This window comes from Papio anubis, chromosome 4, assembly GCF_008728515.1.
Source record: "Papio anubis isolate 15944 chromosome 4, Panubis1.0, whole genome shotgun sequence".
NCBI classification, from domain to species: domain Eukaryota; kingdom Metazoa; phylum Chordata; class Mammalia; order Primates; family Cercopithecidae; genus Papio; species Papio anubis.
In genome coordinates this window covers 93,341,803-93,357,962 of record NC_044979.1, presented here as the reverse complement: position 1 = coordinate 93,357,962, position 16,160 = coordinate 93,341,803, and the positions used below count along the sequence as shown (strand labels likewise).

The window sequence follows — 16,160 nt, the reverse complement described above, 5'->3', positions numbered from 1 at the left end:
TGATTCTCATGCCTTAGCCTCCTGAGTAGCTGGGATTACCGGCGCGCGCCACCACACCTGGCTAATTTTTGTATTTTTAGTAGAGACGGGGTTTTTGCTGTGTTGACGAGGCTGTTCTCAAACTTCTAAGCTGCGGTGATCCACCTTCCTCAGCCTCCCAAAGTGCTGGGATTACAGGCAGGATCCACCGCACTCTCCATGGGCCAGATAATTCTTTGTGTGGTGGTTGTCTTGTAGATTGTAGGATGTTGGGCAACATTACTGGCCTCTAACCACGGGAGGCCACAAATGTCTCCAAACATTGCCAAATGTCCTCTAGGGGGCAAAATCACCCCTGGTTGAGAACCATGGCCCTATAGTCATCATGTAAATGGAGAGAAATCTCAATTCTTGTTCTGCAAATTTTACACTCTTTGGAAGCGATTTTAGAACAAATAGCTGTATTTTTTTGGCCTCTAGGTCATGCAGGAAATGAAGAACCTAGACTAAATGTTAATCCCCACAATACCTTTACCATTCCTTAAGAAAATTAACAATTCTATAATATCATCTGGTATCCAGTGTGTACTCAAGTTTCCCCAGTTGTCCCACGAGTATCTTTCATGGCTGTTTTTTCCTCAAGCTAGGATCCAATGTAGATTCTCAAATTGCATTTGGTTGCTATGTCTATTTTGTCTCTGTTAGTGTAAAACAGGCAAACTATGTCCCATGGGCCAAATCTGGCCCACCACCTGTTTTTGTAAATACATTTTTGCTGGAACACAGCCAGGCTCTTTTATTTACGTAATGTCTACGGTTGTTTTCACGCTACAATGAGAGAGTTGAGTAGTTGTGACTGAGACTGTACGGCCCATAAAGCCTAAGAGATTTAGTACCCAGCCCTTTATGGAAAAAGTTTACTAAACTGTGACCTAGAATTCCACCCCCTGCCTTTATTTTTAATATGATACTGATTACTCAAAGAGTCCAGGACAATTGCTTATAGAAAATCTCTTATTTTAGATTGATCTGATTACATACATTTACACATTAAACTTTTATTTGAAGTTTCACATATGATGTGATTGTGTATATATATATATAGATATGTGAAAGATATATATATACACACACACACACATATATATATATATCTTTTTTTTTTTGAGATGGAATCTGACTCTGCTTCCTAGGCTGGAGTGCAGTGGCACCATCCTGGCTCACTGCAGCCTTGACCTCCTCAAGTGATCCTTCCACCTCAACCTCCTGAGCAGCTGGGACTACAAGCATGTACCATCAGGCCCTGCTAATTTTAATAATTTTTGTAGGGACGGGGTTTCATTATGTTGCCTAGGCTGGTCTCAAACTGCTGAGCTTAAGCAATCTGCCTGCCTCAGCCTCCCAAAGTGTGATTAAAAGCGTGAGCCACTGTGCTCAGCCCTATATATATACATGTATTTAGGTAAAAAATATTTATGAGATTATCAATGTTCTATGAGACATTGTTAAACAACTTTTTACTTGTCAAAAACTATAAATGAAATTGAGGCTGGGTACAGTGGCTCACTACTGTAATCCCAGTGCTTTGGGATGCTGAGGCAGGAGGATCCCTTGAGGCCAGGAGTCTGAGACCAGCTTGGACAATATAGGGAGACCCTCATCTATAAAAAAGAAACAACTGTAAGTGTAATTGAAAAGCAAATGATGAATCAGAAAAATAATTACAATACCAAAGTCTTGTCTCTTCCCACACTTTATTTTTCAGGAAGGAGAGAAAAAGAATGTCATGTCTAACAGATAGTAGATAGTTTTAGTTACAAACAGAGGTGAAATCCTTACTGATCAAGTTGCCATGAAAAACCTGGGACCTCATCCTTTGGAAAGTCATAATATATGATTTCAAATATGTGCACCGACTGTACAAAAATTTGGAAATATACACAAGAGTGTCACTCAGCATCATGCCTGGTATATAAAAAGCACTAACTAAATGTCCATGGAATAAATGAATATCATTCCTTAACTCAGCCGAGCAAAGCAAGTTGTCACCAAAATACTCCCACCCATCTATGAGAGTAGTATTTTTTCTGAGTCTAACCAGTGTGCACATCATACCAGAGGTTTGGGCCTGTTGTTGTTCCATCAGGAGCTCCTAGGTGTGTTTTGAAATGGGATTCAGTTAACCTGGAACATGATCTTAGAAACTGGACTACATCGGTTTTATGCATATAGTTACATGGAAAGCTGAAAGTATCCCTCCTCTCCTTGCAGTTAACCTGGGTTAGGCTCTAATCGATAGTAGCTTCTCTCCTTACTCTTGGGACACAGTGTTTCTATCCTACTAGTTACCTAAGACTTTATAAGTGAAACATAAAAAATAATGAAAGGAAGCCTTGCTAAGTTGCTTTTATCAGTTTCACAATATGGCTGAAACTGCCTGCAGTATAATCCCTCTCCCCAACTCTAAAATGACATTTAACCTATAAAAAAATTCAACTTCCCCAAACCACAATATCTATTTTACAATAATCTTTAGGAAAAAATGGTTAATAGCCACTCTGGCACATCTCACATCAATGGCACTGAAAAGTGAGCTTCAGAAAGAAGGTCGAAATTTAAGAAACTCCTTTAAATTCTTGGTTTTTGAGTAGCGGATCCTTTTCCTGGTTTCCCGGGAAGAACACGGCTTTTGCACGGTTGAGAAAGCCACTCAGACCTTTGCTTCTGACCACATTCGCAGGACTGTTTTCTATTGGTTTGTATTTCTTGTGTTTTCTGAAAACAATCTATTGGTTAGTTATTTTTAGAAGATCTTCAGTTGAAATATATTACTTTCTACAATCTTTTTCATGCCAGGTATAAAAGGATTCATTCCACTTAACATGTTTGCAAGACACTGGTATCTTATGAAAGTACATTTACTTACTCTTCTTCATGCAAGAAATGTGCCTGCTCACTATAATTTGAGATTATCATGTTAAAATTAAGCTGACATAATTTTGTAAAGTTACTGAGATCTGGTAGCATTTTTAGGATTAAAAACAAACCACAGCAAGATTAACAGGCCAGTTTGGCCCACACAAAGTGTTTAAAAACAAAAAAGGGGAAAATGGCGCATTTACACAGGATATATTCACTTTTGACCATACACTATAGTGATATAAAGCAGAGGAACCAAAAACTTACTTGTACACCAAGAGGGAGATCACAGTGACAAATATGGCCAAGCAGCCAACGGAGATCAGGGCAGTATTTGTCATCCTTAAAGAGGAGGCTGGGTCTTAAAACAGAAGCAAGAGCATATTAGTTATGTCTTCTACCTAGAGGACATGACGCTTATAATGCCATTAAATAAATGAGGAAGGGAGCTGTCACAGAAGATATATGGCTCCCTCTGGGCTTTCAGTAATCTTTTCTATTAAATAATACATAGTCTTTGGGTCAGCTTATCTTCTATTTACAGAATGAGTCAGCATGTCTGGAACACTGTGGTAAGGGCCCTGTGGAGAGATGTCACGTCCTGGAGACACCTGCTCAGGTCTTGGCTGATCCAGCAGCGTCACCATGGGGAAGGGCTCCCGTGATCAGGCGGTCGTGCCTCCAGCTTCCTCTCTCACCACCTACCTTCCAGCTGTGCTAAAAATCCTGAAAGTTGGCCATACTCCCCTTGCTCTTTCAGACCTCCATGCCCCCTTACAGGAGTGCCCTCCCCCCGGCTCATGTCTGTAATACCAGCACTTTGGGAGGCAGAGGCGACATAGTGAGACCCCATCTCTACAAAAAATTAAAAAATTAGCCTAGCATGGTGGCGCATGCCTGTGGTGCCAGCTACTCAGGAGGCAGAAGTGGGAGGATTGCTTGAACCCGGGAGATCAAGGCTGCAGTGAGCCATGATTGTCCTATTGCACTCCAGCCTGGGTGACAGAGCAAGACCCTGCTTTAAAAAAAAAAAAAAAAAATCACCACCTTTAAAGTTTTCCTTGTAACAGCTGTCACTGCGCACAGAAGCCGGGGCTTCTTTGTCTTGGTTTCTACTCTGTCCAGAACTGTATCTTCTGCCTAGAACTGTGCTGAGCATGGAGTAGATGCTCAAGGATATTTGTTGAAAGAATTACAGGTGCTTCATGAATATCCATTGAATCGATATATAAAAGTCACTTCAGCTAAAAGTCTATAGGTTTGCCTTTGAAGAATGATCTATTTCTGAAATTCTGCCTTTGAAACCCAAGCTATTAAGCTACAATCCCCACTGAATTAAAAACTTTCCTTCTGAGCTCTCATTTTCTCTTTCGCTCGCTCGCTCTCTCGCTCTCTCTCTCTCGTTCTTTCAGACAGGGTTTTGCCGTGCTGCCCAGGCTGGACTTCTGGGCTCAAGGGATCCTCCCACCCTAGCCTCCTGACTAGCTGGGACTACAGGAATGTGCCTGGCATTCTGAGCTTGCTTTATTTGGCTTTTGAAAATGACTCAGGTCCCACCTAAAGTTATCACTCACTACAAGAAGAATTAAAGGAAAGCAAATGTCTAAACATCCAATTCACAGAAGAGATCAGTGGTTTGCCAATGCAGAGGAAGCTTAATAGAATGAATTAAGACTCGAAAGGTAATTCTAACCAACCTTTGAGCTGTGGCAACACTGGAGGAATAACATCAGCAGCTTCTGATGGTGACTTTAAAGTCCATGGCCACTTGGATGCAGAGGTTTCAGTTCCCTTCTCCAGTCCCCACCCACCCCGGCTCCCCAACCAGGCCCTGATCCACCCCCCGCCCCCCAGGCAGAAAGCAGGGCACCCTTGCACTGTTGGTTTTGCTTTTAAATCTGCACCTTGGATATCACCAACAACAAGCCCTCACACAAATAATTAGACGTATGATTATTTTCTTTTAATGGGATTAAAGCTCTTCTTTTAATGGGATTAAAACTGCCTTTTATATTATCATTATTTTTTTTATTTTTATTTTTTATTTTTTTGACGGAGTCTCGCTCTGTCCCCCAAGCTGGAGTGCAGTGGCATGATCTCGGCTCACTGCAAGCTCCGCCTCCCGGGTTTACGCCATTCTCCTGCCTCAGCCTCCCAAGTAGCTGAGACTACAGGCGCCCGCCACCGCACCCGGCTAATTTTTTTTGTATTTTTAGTAGAGACAGGGTTTCACCGTGGTCTCGATCTCCTGACCTTGTGATCTGCCCGCCTCGGCCTCCCAAAGTGCTGGGATTACAGGCATGAGCCACCGCGCCCGGCCTAAAACTGCCTTTTATATTATTAATGAGGAAATTTTGTTTTACATTTTTTTGTTGTGTTTGGTTATTTGTTTGAGATGGAGTCTCAGTCTGTTGGCCAGGCTGGAGTGCAGTGTCTTCATCTCAGCTCACTGCAACCTCTGCCTCCTGGGTTCAAATGATTCTCCTACCTCAGCCTCCTGAGTAGCTGGGACTACAGGCGCCTGCCACCATGTCTGGCTAATTTTTGTATTTTTAGTAGAGATGGGGTCTCACTATGTTGGCCAGGCTGGTCTGGAACTCCTGACCTCAAGTGACCTGCCCACCTTGGCCTCCCAAAGTGCTGGGATTACAGGCGTGAGCCACCGCGCCCGACCAGAAACATATGTTTTTGTTTGTTTGTTTGTTTTTGTGGCTGGAAATATATGTTTAAGAACATATTACCTTATGAGATAGGCTTCAAGTTCAAAGTGAATGAGCTATTAGATTGTACCTGACAATACTCAAATTAAGGAGTGAAGTAAGTGCTTTAATGCAGGGGTCCCCCACCCCCAGATCGCGGGCCAGTACCTGTACGGGTCCTCAGCCTGTTAGCAACTGGGCCGCACAGCAGGAGGTGAGCAGCCAACGACTGAGCATTACCGCCCAAGCTCTGCCTCCTGTCAGCTCAGCGGCGGCATTATATTCTCATAGGAGTGCAAACCCTATCGTGAACTGCACATGTGAGACAGCTAGGTTGCGTGCTCCTTATGAGACTCTAACTAATGCCTGATGATCTGAGGTGGAACAGTTTCATCCCGAAGCCATCCCCCACCATCCCCGTTCCACGGAAAAACAGTCTTCCACAAAACAGGTCCCTGGTGTCAGAAAGGTTGGGGACTGCTGCTGCAATATCTACACAACTTAATCTTTCCCTTTCATCCTACCACGTAGCACTTCTTCTAAGCCACAAGTAATATCTTACAACAAAGTTGATTATCTGTGACAGTTAGTGAGGGCCATTAGGGTAGAGCCCTAATTTGGAGGTTGGGGGAAGCTGGATGCCACCAGTAAATGCAAATTTCTAAATGAAATTCCTTTGTCTTCTTTGTTAACATTGTACCTTTCCAAGCATTCAGAGGGAAAAGAGTAGTTTTTCTGGTGAAGATGTGAGGAATAATAAGCTGGTTTGTTACCGTGTCCTGTAATGCTCAGTGGAGTTTGGGAAGGGAGAGAGAGGATGCATGGTAAGTTAGAAGGGACTGAGGAGAACAGCTTGTGTCTCATTTCTCTTCCAGGCTTCATATCTTTGCTCAGGTGGATTTTCATGAAAATGTGATATCAGCCTCTCCTTTGTTGTTGCTTCATTGGAGAACATTGCTATTTTTTGATATTGGCCTTTACACTTTCTCCTTGAAATACAAATCTATTCAAGTGTGCAGTGATCATATCCCATTGTTACTGGTCCATGATCACAGCTGATTTTTCTTCATCAAAAGGCTTTTCTTTGACCACTATTTCACCGGATGTCTCATCACTTCCCTAAGTAGATTTGCTGTTGGATTGTAATGCCAGTCCTCAGATCCTTATTAATAAGAGTTCAATGAATTTTATACTGAAATAAAATTAAACATTGACAACAAAGACCTAAATAGCTTCAGTATGGGATACCTACTTTACCTGCAGTAGGAAATGCTCATATGGCCATAAAACAGACCTCACCTCTGTCAGGAACAGAAATCAGGGTGCTCGTGAGAGCCAGGCTTGTATCATCCCCCAAGGTGAGGTTCACACAGTATGTCCCAGACCCATTGAAGGCTCGTCTCACAGTCAGTAGACACATCTCATCCACATCCACAGGGCTGCAGACTGCGTTCTGGGTGATCTCGCAGGTGGGGTCGGAAATGATGGTACAGACCTCCGTGGGAATGCTGCGACAGGGGAGGTGGGCGAGGGCACACAGGGCACAGAGAGGGGGAGAGAGGAAGGTCAGATCCATTTTACAAAGGGAAAGTCATTACATTTCTATGAAATTGAATTCCACCTCATTGTTACTCAAACTATAAGATGCCAAACTGTTAGTCTTATGATTTGCTCTTAAGCAAGCCCGTGTGCTGAGCTATGCCTTTCTCTGCATCCTCAGGAAAATGAGGCCCTGGGGTGGAGGAGAAAAAAAATGATCTCCCCAGGGGAAGGGGCTGATGGAAACCACGTGAAGCCCAGCTCACTCCTTTTACATTCCTTCTAAATCCCTAGAATGTTCGAAGATGCAGATAGCTTGGGTGTTAGGCAGACATATTATTAAATGCCATAGTTGGCCCTGCCTAGGTTCCTGTGGAAGTATAACAGCAACAGCAGCAGTTGTTTTTGCAGGACTTATTATGTGCTAGGCACTGAGTTTTATTTATTTATTCATCTTTCCTCAGAGACCTTTGTTCTGAGTGAGTTTTAGATATATGACATGATCTTGCTTATTCCTCTCAATAGCTTTTTTTTTTTTTTTTTGAGACAGAGTTTTGCTCTTGTTGCCCAGGCTGGAGTGCAATGGCATGATCTCAGCTCACTGCAACCTCCGTCTCCCGGGTTCAAGAGATTCTCCTGCTTCAGCCTGCCGAGTAGCTGGGGTTACAGGCACCTACCACCACTCCTGGCTAATTTTTGTATTTTTAGTAGAGACGGAGTTTCACCATGTTGGCCAGACTGGTCTCGAACTCCTGACCTCAGGTGATCCACCACCTCGGCCTCCCAAAGTGCTGAAATTACAGGCGTGAGCCACCGCGCCCGGCCTCTCTCAATAGCTTTTTGAAGAAAGTAACATTACCCCAGTTTAACAGATGACAGACCATCTCAGGGAGAGAGATTAACGAGTCCAGGTCATACAAGCAGCCAGGGGTGGAGCTGGGACTTGAACAGAAAAGGTAGGCTACCTGCCATTGCTGTCCTGACCACTATCTCATGGCAGCCTTCTTGGATGGAGAGACCAGGCTCTGATGCTGGGCTCATGGGGCGGGGTCTGGGATGGGGACAGTCCCTCTTCTCACCAGCCGGGCCTCTCGCAGCAGCTTTACTCCCTGGGTCAGCTTTCACTCTATTTTCTGCCACCCTTACCCTCATTCTGTCCTCTCCCCAAGGTGGAGAGCTTCTCAGCTCTTCTTTTCTACCAAATAAGGCCACATCTTCATACCACCTCATTCTCCTGATTAATTTATGTATTTACACACATATATATTTTAATCAAGTAATTTATATATTATATGCAAATGATTTGTTAATGTATATTTAGTTAGTCAATATAGCATTTATATATTCGTTCATTTATATTTACTTTATTACATATAGTCATGACCAAATCATAGGAAACCAAATTATATAATGCGTTGGAAAGAGCTTTGTAAATTCTAAAGAGAGGATTATCAGGCGTTGCTATTAATGTTAGCATAGGCAGCTTCCTGGAAGCTTAAGAGCTCTCCTGTGAGCTGCACTCTGTTGGCTACCAGCATTCCATTGGTAGGCAAGTTTTGTGACCACTGGGGGCCTCAGTTGCCTCATCTGTAAAATGGGGAGGCTCATAGGATTGTTGTGAGGATTCAATATGAGAACAGGCATAAGGTGTTAAGAATTCAGTTAAGTGTTCAAACAGTTATCATAATTATTATTCAGCTTAATTATTAAAGGTTTCTCAATTGCTCAACTGTAGCAAAACACGTGTGTGCTTGATAGCACCTCCTAGGGCCCTTCCTGTCTAAGGTTACCAGTAAATAGGAATTCAAATCAACTTAAAAGAGGTAACTGGTGGTCAATGCCTTTGTTCAGACTTGAGGTCCTCACTTGACCCATGCCTCTGTCAGAGATAATATACTCACCTCCCTTGGCAGGTCACAACAAAGTCTATTAGGGAGCTGTCAGGCCCTGGCAGCAGCATCAGGACGTCTGTCGTCTGGATGATGTTAACCTCTAAGATTCCCTCTAACAAAATAACCCCCAGAGAAAAACACATCAAAATACAACAGAAACCAGACAAAGCCAAACAATCATTCTGGTATAGATTGAATGTTTGTGTCCCCCAGAAATTCATATGTTGAAACCCCCAAGGTGACAGCATTAGGAGCTGGGGCCTTTGGGAGGTGGTTAGGTCATGAGGGTGAAGCCTTCATGTGTGGGATTAATACCCTTATGAAAGTGACCCCAGAGAGCCCTTTTGCCTCTTCCACTACATGAGGACACAGCAAGAAGACTGCCATCTGCCATCTATGAACCAGGAAGTGGGCCCTCACCAGACATCGAATGTGCTGGACCTTGAACTCGGACTTCCCAGCCTCTAGGACTACGAGAAATAAATTCCTGCTGTTGGTTTGTAAGCCACCCAGTCTATGGAATTCTGTTATAGAAGCCTGAATGGACTAAGGTACAGCTCTTAATACATCAGAAAGTGAAAAAAATTAAAAAAAGAAGACAGCCTTCTTGCCATAGAGAAACATATCAGATCTGGCAATCTACCCCCGTAGCTTAGGATACATATCCATGCAGCATTTTCAAAGTCAAACTGAACTGTTTTTCAGTCCAACCTAGATTTTTGTTTCTAGAGCCTGTGTGTGCATCAGAAAGTAGCACTCCATCTTGGAAGGTGTTTCAGGAAAAGGTAATCCTGGGTAGATGCAGCCCCAGGCTCAGGCCTTGGCCAGCTTCTCAAGTGGCTTGGACTCAAGGGATACTGCTTGGGCTTCCACCTCCATCTTCACTCCCAGAATCGGTGAGCATAGGTTGGGCTTCAGTTCCCCTCGGTCTTCTCTGTTGTATGCCTTAGGGCTATGCCCAAATGCACAGTCATGTGTGGTGGCCTGCTCTTTCCCCTTTTCACATACAAATGTGACTTTGTGAAAATTAACTAGGGGAAGACAGGGGAAGTTGTGGGAACTCGATGCTAGCCTTCCTTTACCCTACATACCCCATTCAGATGGCTGGGCTGCAGAGGTGGAATACAGGCCCAGGGCAGGCTCATTAGCATGTGGCCTTCACTGTAGGCTTGTTTCCACCAGGATGTGGAAGGAAGGCCAGGGAGGCAGGTGGGAATCTAGAAATGAGTAGGGTCTTTGCTCTTGCATGTGTGGTGTCATCTTAGACAAGCAGAGGGGTGCCCTTACCACCTACCTCCACCCCTTCAGAGTTAGCAAAGAGAGCGGGTGACCCTAGGTGGAGTCTAGCATCCCTCCTCACCGGTCTTCATCTTCAGCCTTACCTACAATTGTGACGGTGGCCTGAAAGTGACCATATCTGTTAATCTGGCAGTTTTCATCAGGAATCTCACTCAGCTCCAGGGGGTTGTCACCAGCAGGTCCTGGGGTGTTTGAATAACAAGATTTTAGAGTAGTTGCTACGAATGTAAAAGATACACATGATATAATAAAAAATCGAAACATTTGCCATTTGCTTTTTAGAAAAATATCAAGAATGCTATACTATGAAATTGCTATAGAAATTTCAACTAAATGTGTCATAATTTACACAGATGTGAGAGCTATAAGGTATTATAATTGCTAAATTATGTAAGGAAGCATAATCTCACATTTTGTGTGAACACAAGAAGCAAATAAAAGGTTGAAACTGTATTAAAATGTGTGATACAATGGTCATGAAGAAATAAACCTGGCCATAATAGATGAAGTTATATTTTAATTTTGGAAGCAGGTATTCTGGGCTCAAATTCCAGTTTCCCTTGTTTTTAGCTGTTTGAGACCACAGGCACATCATTTAATCTGTTTTTGTCTCTATTCGCTCATCTGTAAAATAAGAACAATACTTGCTGTCCTCTGGGGGCTGAACTATGAAACTTAAATGACATAAAGTATATAAAACCTGCTGCTCATCACTGCTGCAGAGGGAGTACTTAATAAATCACAGTTTCTTTCTTCCAGTAATATGGGAAAAGATCATTCTTTCCCTGTTTGGATGTCTCACAGCTCCAAAGCTAAATTCTAAAAGTCTTACTGTGATGAGCAGAGATGTGAGGAAGGAAAGGAGGGAATATAAGACATTTTTGAAAAATAAGCCTTGAATATAATTAGAGCAAAGAATCTAATGCCCTATTAATTACAATTTAACAGGCTCTAATTAAGACCTCGCTGCTCCTTCAGCAAGATAAAAAGTCTAGAAAGAGGCCAGGTGTGGTGGCTCACGCCTGTAATCTCAGCACTTTGGGAGGCTGAAGTGGGCGGACCACAAGGTCAGGAGATTGAGACCATCCTGGCTAACGCGGTGAAACCCCGTCTCTACTAAAAATACAAAAAAATTAGCCGGGCATGGTGTTGGGCACGGTGGTGGGCACGGTGGCGGGCGCCTGTAGTCCCAGCTACTCTAGGGAGGCTGAGGCAGAATGGCGTGAACCCGGGAGGCGGAACTTGCAGTGAGCCAAGATTACGCCACTGAACTCCAGCCTGGGCAACAGAGTGAGACTCCATCTCAAAAAAAAAAAAAGAAAGTCTAGAAAGAAAATAACGATACTGAAAATACAATCTTCTTCTTAATTTCAAAAGATATGTGAAGCGGACTCAGTCTTGGGGAAGGACGTCAACGCCTCATAAGAGCTGCATTTCTAACTGAGTGACATGTGAGTGAAGCCAGCTGGGAGATTTCTCCAGGGCATCTCAGAACCGTCAGCGGGTAAACATCCCTGTGATTTTCCTGTGCCCAGAGCAGGTTTCTCAGAGCAGTTCTCAGAACAGGTCCAGAAATGAATGCTCCATGGCACACACTTTGAGAAATGCTGCTCAGGTAAAGCCCAGAAAGGCCTGGACACTGTTAGACTGAATGCAGTGGTTTACCAGCAGGAAGGGCTGTGGCAGCCTCTTGGGAATGTCCCTTGAGTTTCACATTGGTCCTCTGGAAATGACAAAACAGTCATTCTGTCTGTCCTGAGATTCAAATGATCTACTCTATAGCAATAGGATTGTTTGTACAGGGCATTCGAGTTCAGTAGCTCTTCTCCAGAAAACCATACAATTTCTTATTTTGAAGTTCTTGACAGGCAGAATTTAGTTGTCAAGTTAGAGCACGGAATCATGACCCTGCCATATTTTAAAATGAAACTTCTCTTGCTCTGCATATACTCTAGTGCTAAAAATGAAATAAAACTTATTTTCTTAAAAAATGACCAAATAATAAAAGTCAATGATTCTACCTTAGATAGAATGCTTTTAAAATGCATACAGAGGCCGGGCATGGTGGCTCACACCTGTAATCCCAGCACTTTGGGGGGCTGAGGTAGGCGGATCTCTTGAGGTCAGGAGTTTGAGACCAACCTGGGCAACATGGTGGAACCTAGTCTCCATTAAAAATAAAGAAATATTAGTTGGGCATGGTGGTTCGCATGCCTGTAGTCCTGCCTGCTGGGGAGGCTGAAGCAGGAGAATTGCTTGAACCCAGAAGGCAGAGGTTGCAGTGAGCCGAGATTGCACCACTGCACTCCAGCCTGGGCAACAGAGCAAGACTCCGTCTCAAAAAAAATAAAAAAGCACATGGAGCTTTGCAAACATTGTGTCTATAAAGTCAAGGTATGATTCAAGGGCTAATGGAGAGAAACGCACACCTTAAAACACAGATGAGAAAGAAGGTCAGCTTCATCCTTAATTCAGTATTTATGTCCCTGTTGCCCAGAGAATGGTGTGAGAGCTCTTGATTCTCTGGGAAAGTTCTCTATGATATAATATTATTTTATATAAAGAGAGAGTGTTACAGTAATTAGCATCGGTCTTACAAAAGGTTTTTTTATTTTTTCAGATTTGTTCACAAGTCTGAAAAACGAGTAATAGCACTGTTAGCTAAGGGAAGAGAATTCTGTGACTTAAAAATAGCACACACACATCTGCCTTCGGATTTAAACCCATCTACCTGAGTCACCTCTTCGACTTGCTTCTGCCTCACTCCTGCATTTGCATTTCATTTCTATTTTTGGCTGTGCATTATTATGAAGCCACTTACCAAAGCAGAGAGAACATATTTTTTTGGCCAAACAATAATATAATAGTCATCCAAGCCCTTTAACATGGCCCGTAGAGCTGGAAATGCTACCTGGAAGAGACCCCTTTTAGAAACGTCCCTTCTCGCTCTCCCTAAGAGAGATGCTGGTTTAAGGCATTTTGGGGTTGATTATGATTGATCTAACATCTTTAGATAAAGCCAGGCAGCTTTCCTTTGCAATAAAACTTAACTAACTTGTAGGGGTTACTAGTTTACTCTATTTTATTTTATTTTTTTTGAGACACAGTTTCTCTCTTGTCGCCCAGGCTGGAGTGCAGTGGTGCGATCTCGATTCACTGCAACCTCCACCTCCTAGGTTCAAGCAATTCTTCTGCCTCAGCCTCCCAAGTAGCTGGGATTACAAACACTCTCCACCATGCTCAGCTAATTTTTATATTTTCAGTGGAGACGGGGTTTCACCATGTTGACCAGGCTGGTCTTGAACTCCTAACCTCAGGTGATCCACCTGCCTCGGCCTCCCGAAGTGCTGGGATTACAGATGTGAGCCACTGCGCCTAGCCCGCTAGTTTATATCTTATGGTCTCACCTAGGGATAAATTATAACAGAAATTTTAAATAACTTTTCATTGGCTTCAAATATATTTTTAACACATGCTATGATATAAATAGTTTATAAGAAAAACAAGCTAGTTTAATAAAAATGAAATTCAAAGTAGACTACCATTAAACAACCTAACATTAAGTCTTTTACCATTCTGGAACTTAAATATTAAAGGCATCTGTAATTTATTTTGAATTTTATACCTGGTTCTCTTTTTTATAAAGAAGATCATTAATACTTGTAGATAAAGAAATTGCTTCTTCTAAAGGATTACTAGAATGAAGCTATATGTTTAAAGTTGTTCAATACAGTTATAGTTGTAGTTGGAATTAGGAATAATCTAATCATCCATCAATAAAAGAATGGTGGGCTGGGCACGGTGCCTCACGCCTATAATCCCACCAGTTTGGAAGGCTGGGGTGGGTGGATTACCTGTGCTCAGGAATTGGACACCAGCCTGAGCAACATGGCAAAACCCATCTCTACTAAAAAACAAAAAAATTAGCTGGCCATGGTTGTGCATGCCTGTAGTCCCAGCCACTCGGGAGGCTGAGGCAGGAGGATTACTTGAGTCCGGGAGGCGGAGGTTGCAGTAAGCTGAGATTGTGCCACTGCACTCTAGCCTGGGTGTTAGAGCAAGACCCTTTCTCAAAAAAAAAAAAAAAAAAAAGAGAGAATGGTGAGATGATAGTAGATACATTCTATGGAACACCATGCAGTCACTGGATAAAGTGAGATAGATTTACATGTATTAACAATGAAAAGATGTCTATAATGTTTGTTAAATTAGAAAAAAAGCAAATTGTAAAACAATATGAATAGCCCTCTTGTGTAAATGAACCCGTTTACACAAGCAAAACAACAAACCTTATGTGTATATATGGTATATGTTTATAAATGCATAGACAAAGATCTGGAAAGAAATCCTCCCAATTATTAACAGGGTTTAACTCTTGGGAGGAGAGTATGAGTGGGGATTTTTGCTTTTTACTCTAGACATTTATATTGTTTTACTTTTTACTAAGGAACATGCATGAATTTCGTAATTTAAAACATTTTTGAGATAATCAAAATCAGTGATAACTTGTGTTGTCTTGACTTAGATATGCTTGATTTAACAAGCTCTCATTTTATTACTAACATCTTATTGTAAAACTTTATAATATATAACAAACAGGATTTTGTAAAAACAAGAAGCCCCAGATGTCATGATGGACCGTCGTGGGCTTGGTCCATGGCGCCCTCTTGCGACCAGTGAGAGGATGTCAGCCTATTGCTATCCCCGGGATCCTGGGGTGCTGAGTGCAACTGGCCCAGTAGGGAAAGGGTGGTGATGGCATGGGGTAGCGTGGGGAATCAGATAGAAGCCAGTGCTACCCAAAGTGGACTCTTGAGGACTTCTTGAATGTCCCCAGACTTTTAATACAGGGTGGTATTGAATTACTAATGTCTTATATGCAGCACAATTTTATTTTTATTTATTTATTTTAATCTTTTTTTAATATACTTTAAGCTCTAGGGTATATGTGCATAACGTGCAGGTTTGTTACATATGTATACATGTGCCATGTTGGTGTGCTGCACCCATTAACTTGTCATTTACATTAGGTATATCTCTTAGTGCCATCCTGCCCCCCTCCCCTCAACCCCCACAGGCCCTGGTGTGTGATGTTCCCTGCCCTGTGTCCAAGTGTTCTCATTGTTCAATTCCCCCCTGTGAGTGAGAACATGTGGAGTTTGGTTTTCTGTCCTTGTGACAGTTTGCTCAGAATGATGGTTTCCAGTTTCATCCACGTCCCTACAAAGGACATGAACTCATCCTTTTTTGTGGCTGCATAGTATTCCATGGTGTATATGTGCCACATTTTCTTAATCCAGTCTATCATTGATGGACATTTGGGTTCATTCCAAGTCTTTGCTATTGTGAATAGTGCCGCAATAAACATACGATGCAGCACAATTTTAATGTCAGGAGTCACTGCAGCTGGCTAACCCAGAAGTACTCTCAAGCTGCATTCTTTCTTGGACCATTTGGAAATTGCTTTCAAGTACAGCTGTATCTTCATGGACACTAGGTGGGTGTGGGCAGGGTAGGGAAAGAAATTAGCAGGCGAGAGGAAGGAACATAGAAATGGCCTGATCATTTATAAGGTGCCAGTGTGCCTTCTCATAGCCATAAAAAATGGCAGATAAACAAAAATATGACAGGTTAGAAGAGGGCAGAGTGTGTACACATAGCAGGGGCGAGTGCAAATGAGGAAGGTCAAAGAGCTTTCTACAAGTCACTGAATTCTATTTGCAAAGTGACTTTAAATACATTCTCCCTTCTTCTGTGTTCTATAGGTGTAAAATGGTGATAAATTTGCTTTAAAAAATCAACAGGTACAAAATGGAATCACCGCAGAGTCCTT

The 16,160-nt window shown here is 42.6% G+C and overlaps 1 protein-coding gene across 2 annotated transcripts in view; it reads right to left on the bottom strand.

Annotated features, from left to right (window-relative positions):
* Positions 1-1,714: 1,714 nt before the first annotated feature.
* GPNMB (glycoprotein nmb) overlaps positions 1,715-16,160 on the bottom strand; it is a 29,112-nt gene continuing 14,666 nt past the window's right edge. The window contains exons 7-11 of one of the 2 annotated variants that reach the window (XM_021935957.2): positions 10,411-10,509; positions 9,038-9,140; positions 6,897-7,105; positions 3,166-3,259; positions 1,715-2,765 (exon numbers count right to left, since the gene is read on the bottom strand). In XM_021935957.2, coding sequence (XP_021791649.2) covers positions 2,729-2,765; positions 3,166-3,259; positions 6,897-7,105; positions 9,038-9,140; positions 10,411-10,509 — 542 coding nt within the window. In that variant the 3' untranslated portion in view covers positions 1,715-2,728. The remainder of the gene's footprint in view (positions 2,766-3,165; positions 3,260-6,896; positions 7,106-9,037; positions 9,141-10,410; positions 10,510-16,160) is intronic. The other variant, XM_021935956.2, reaches the window with a different exon arrangement.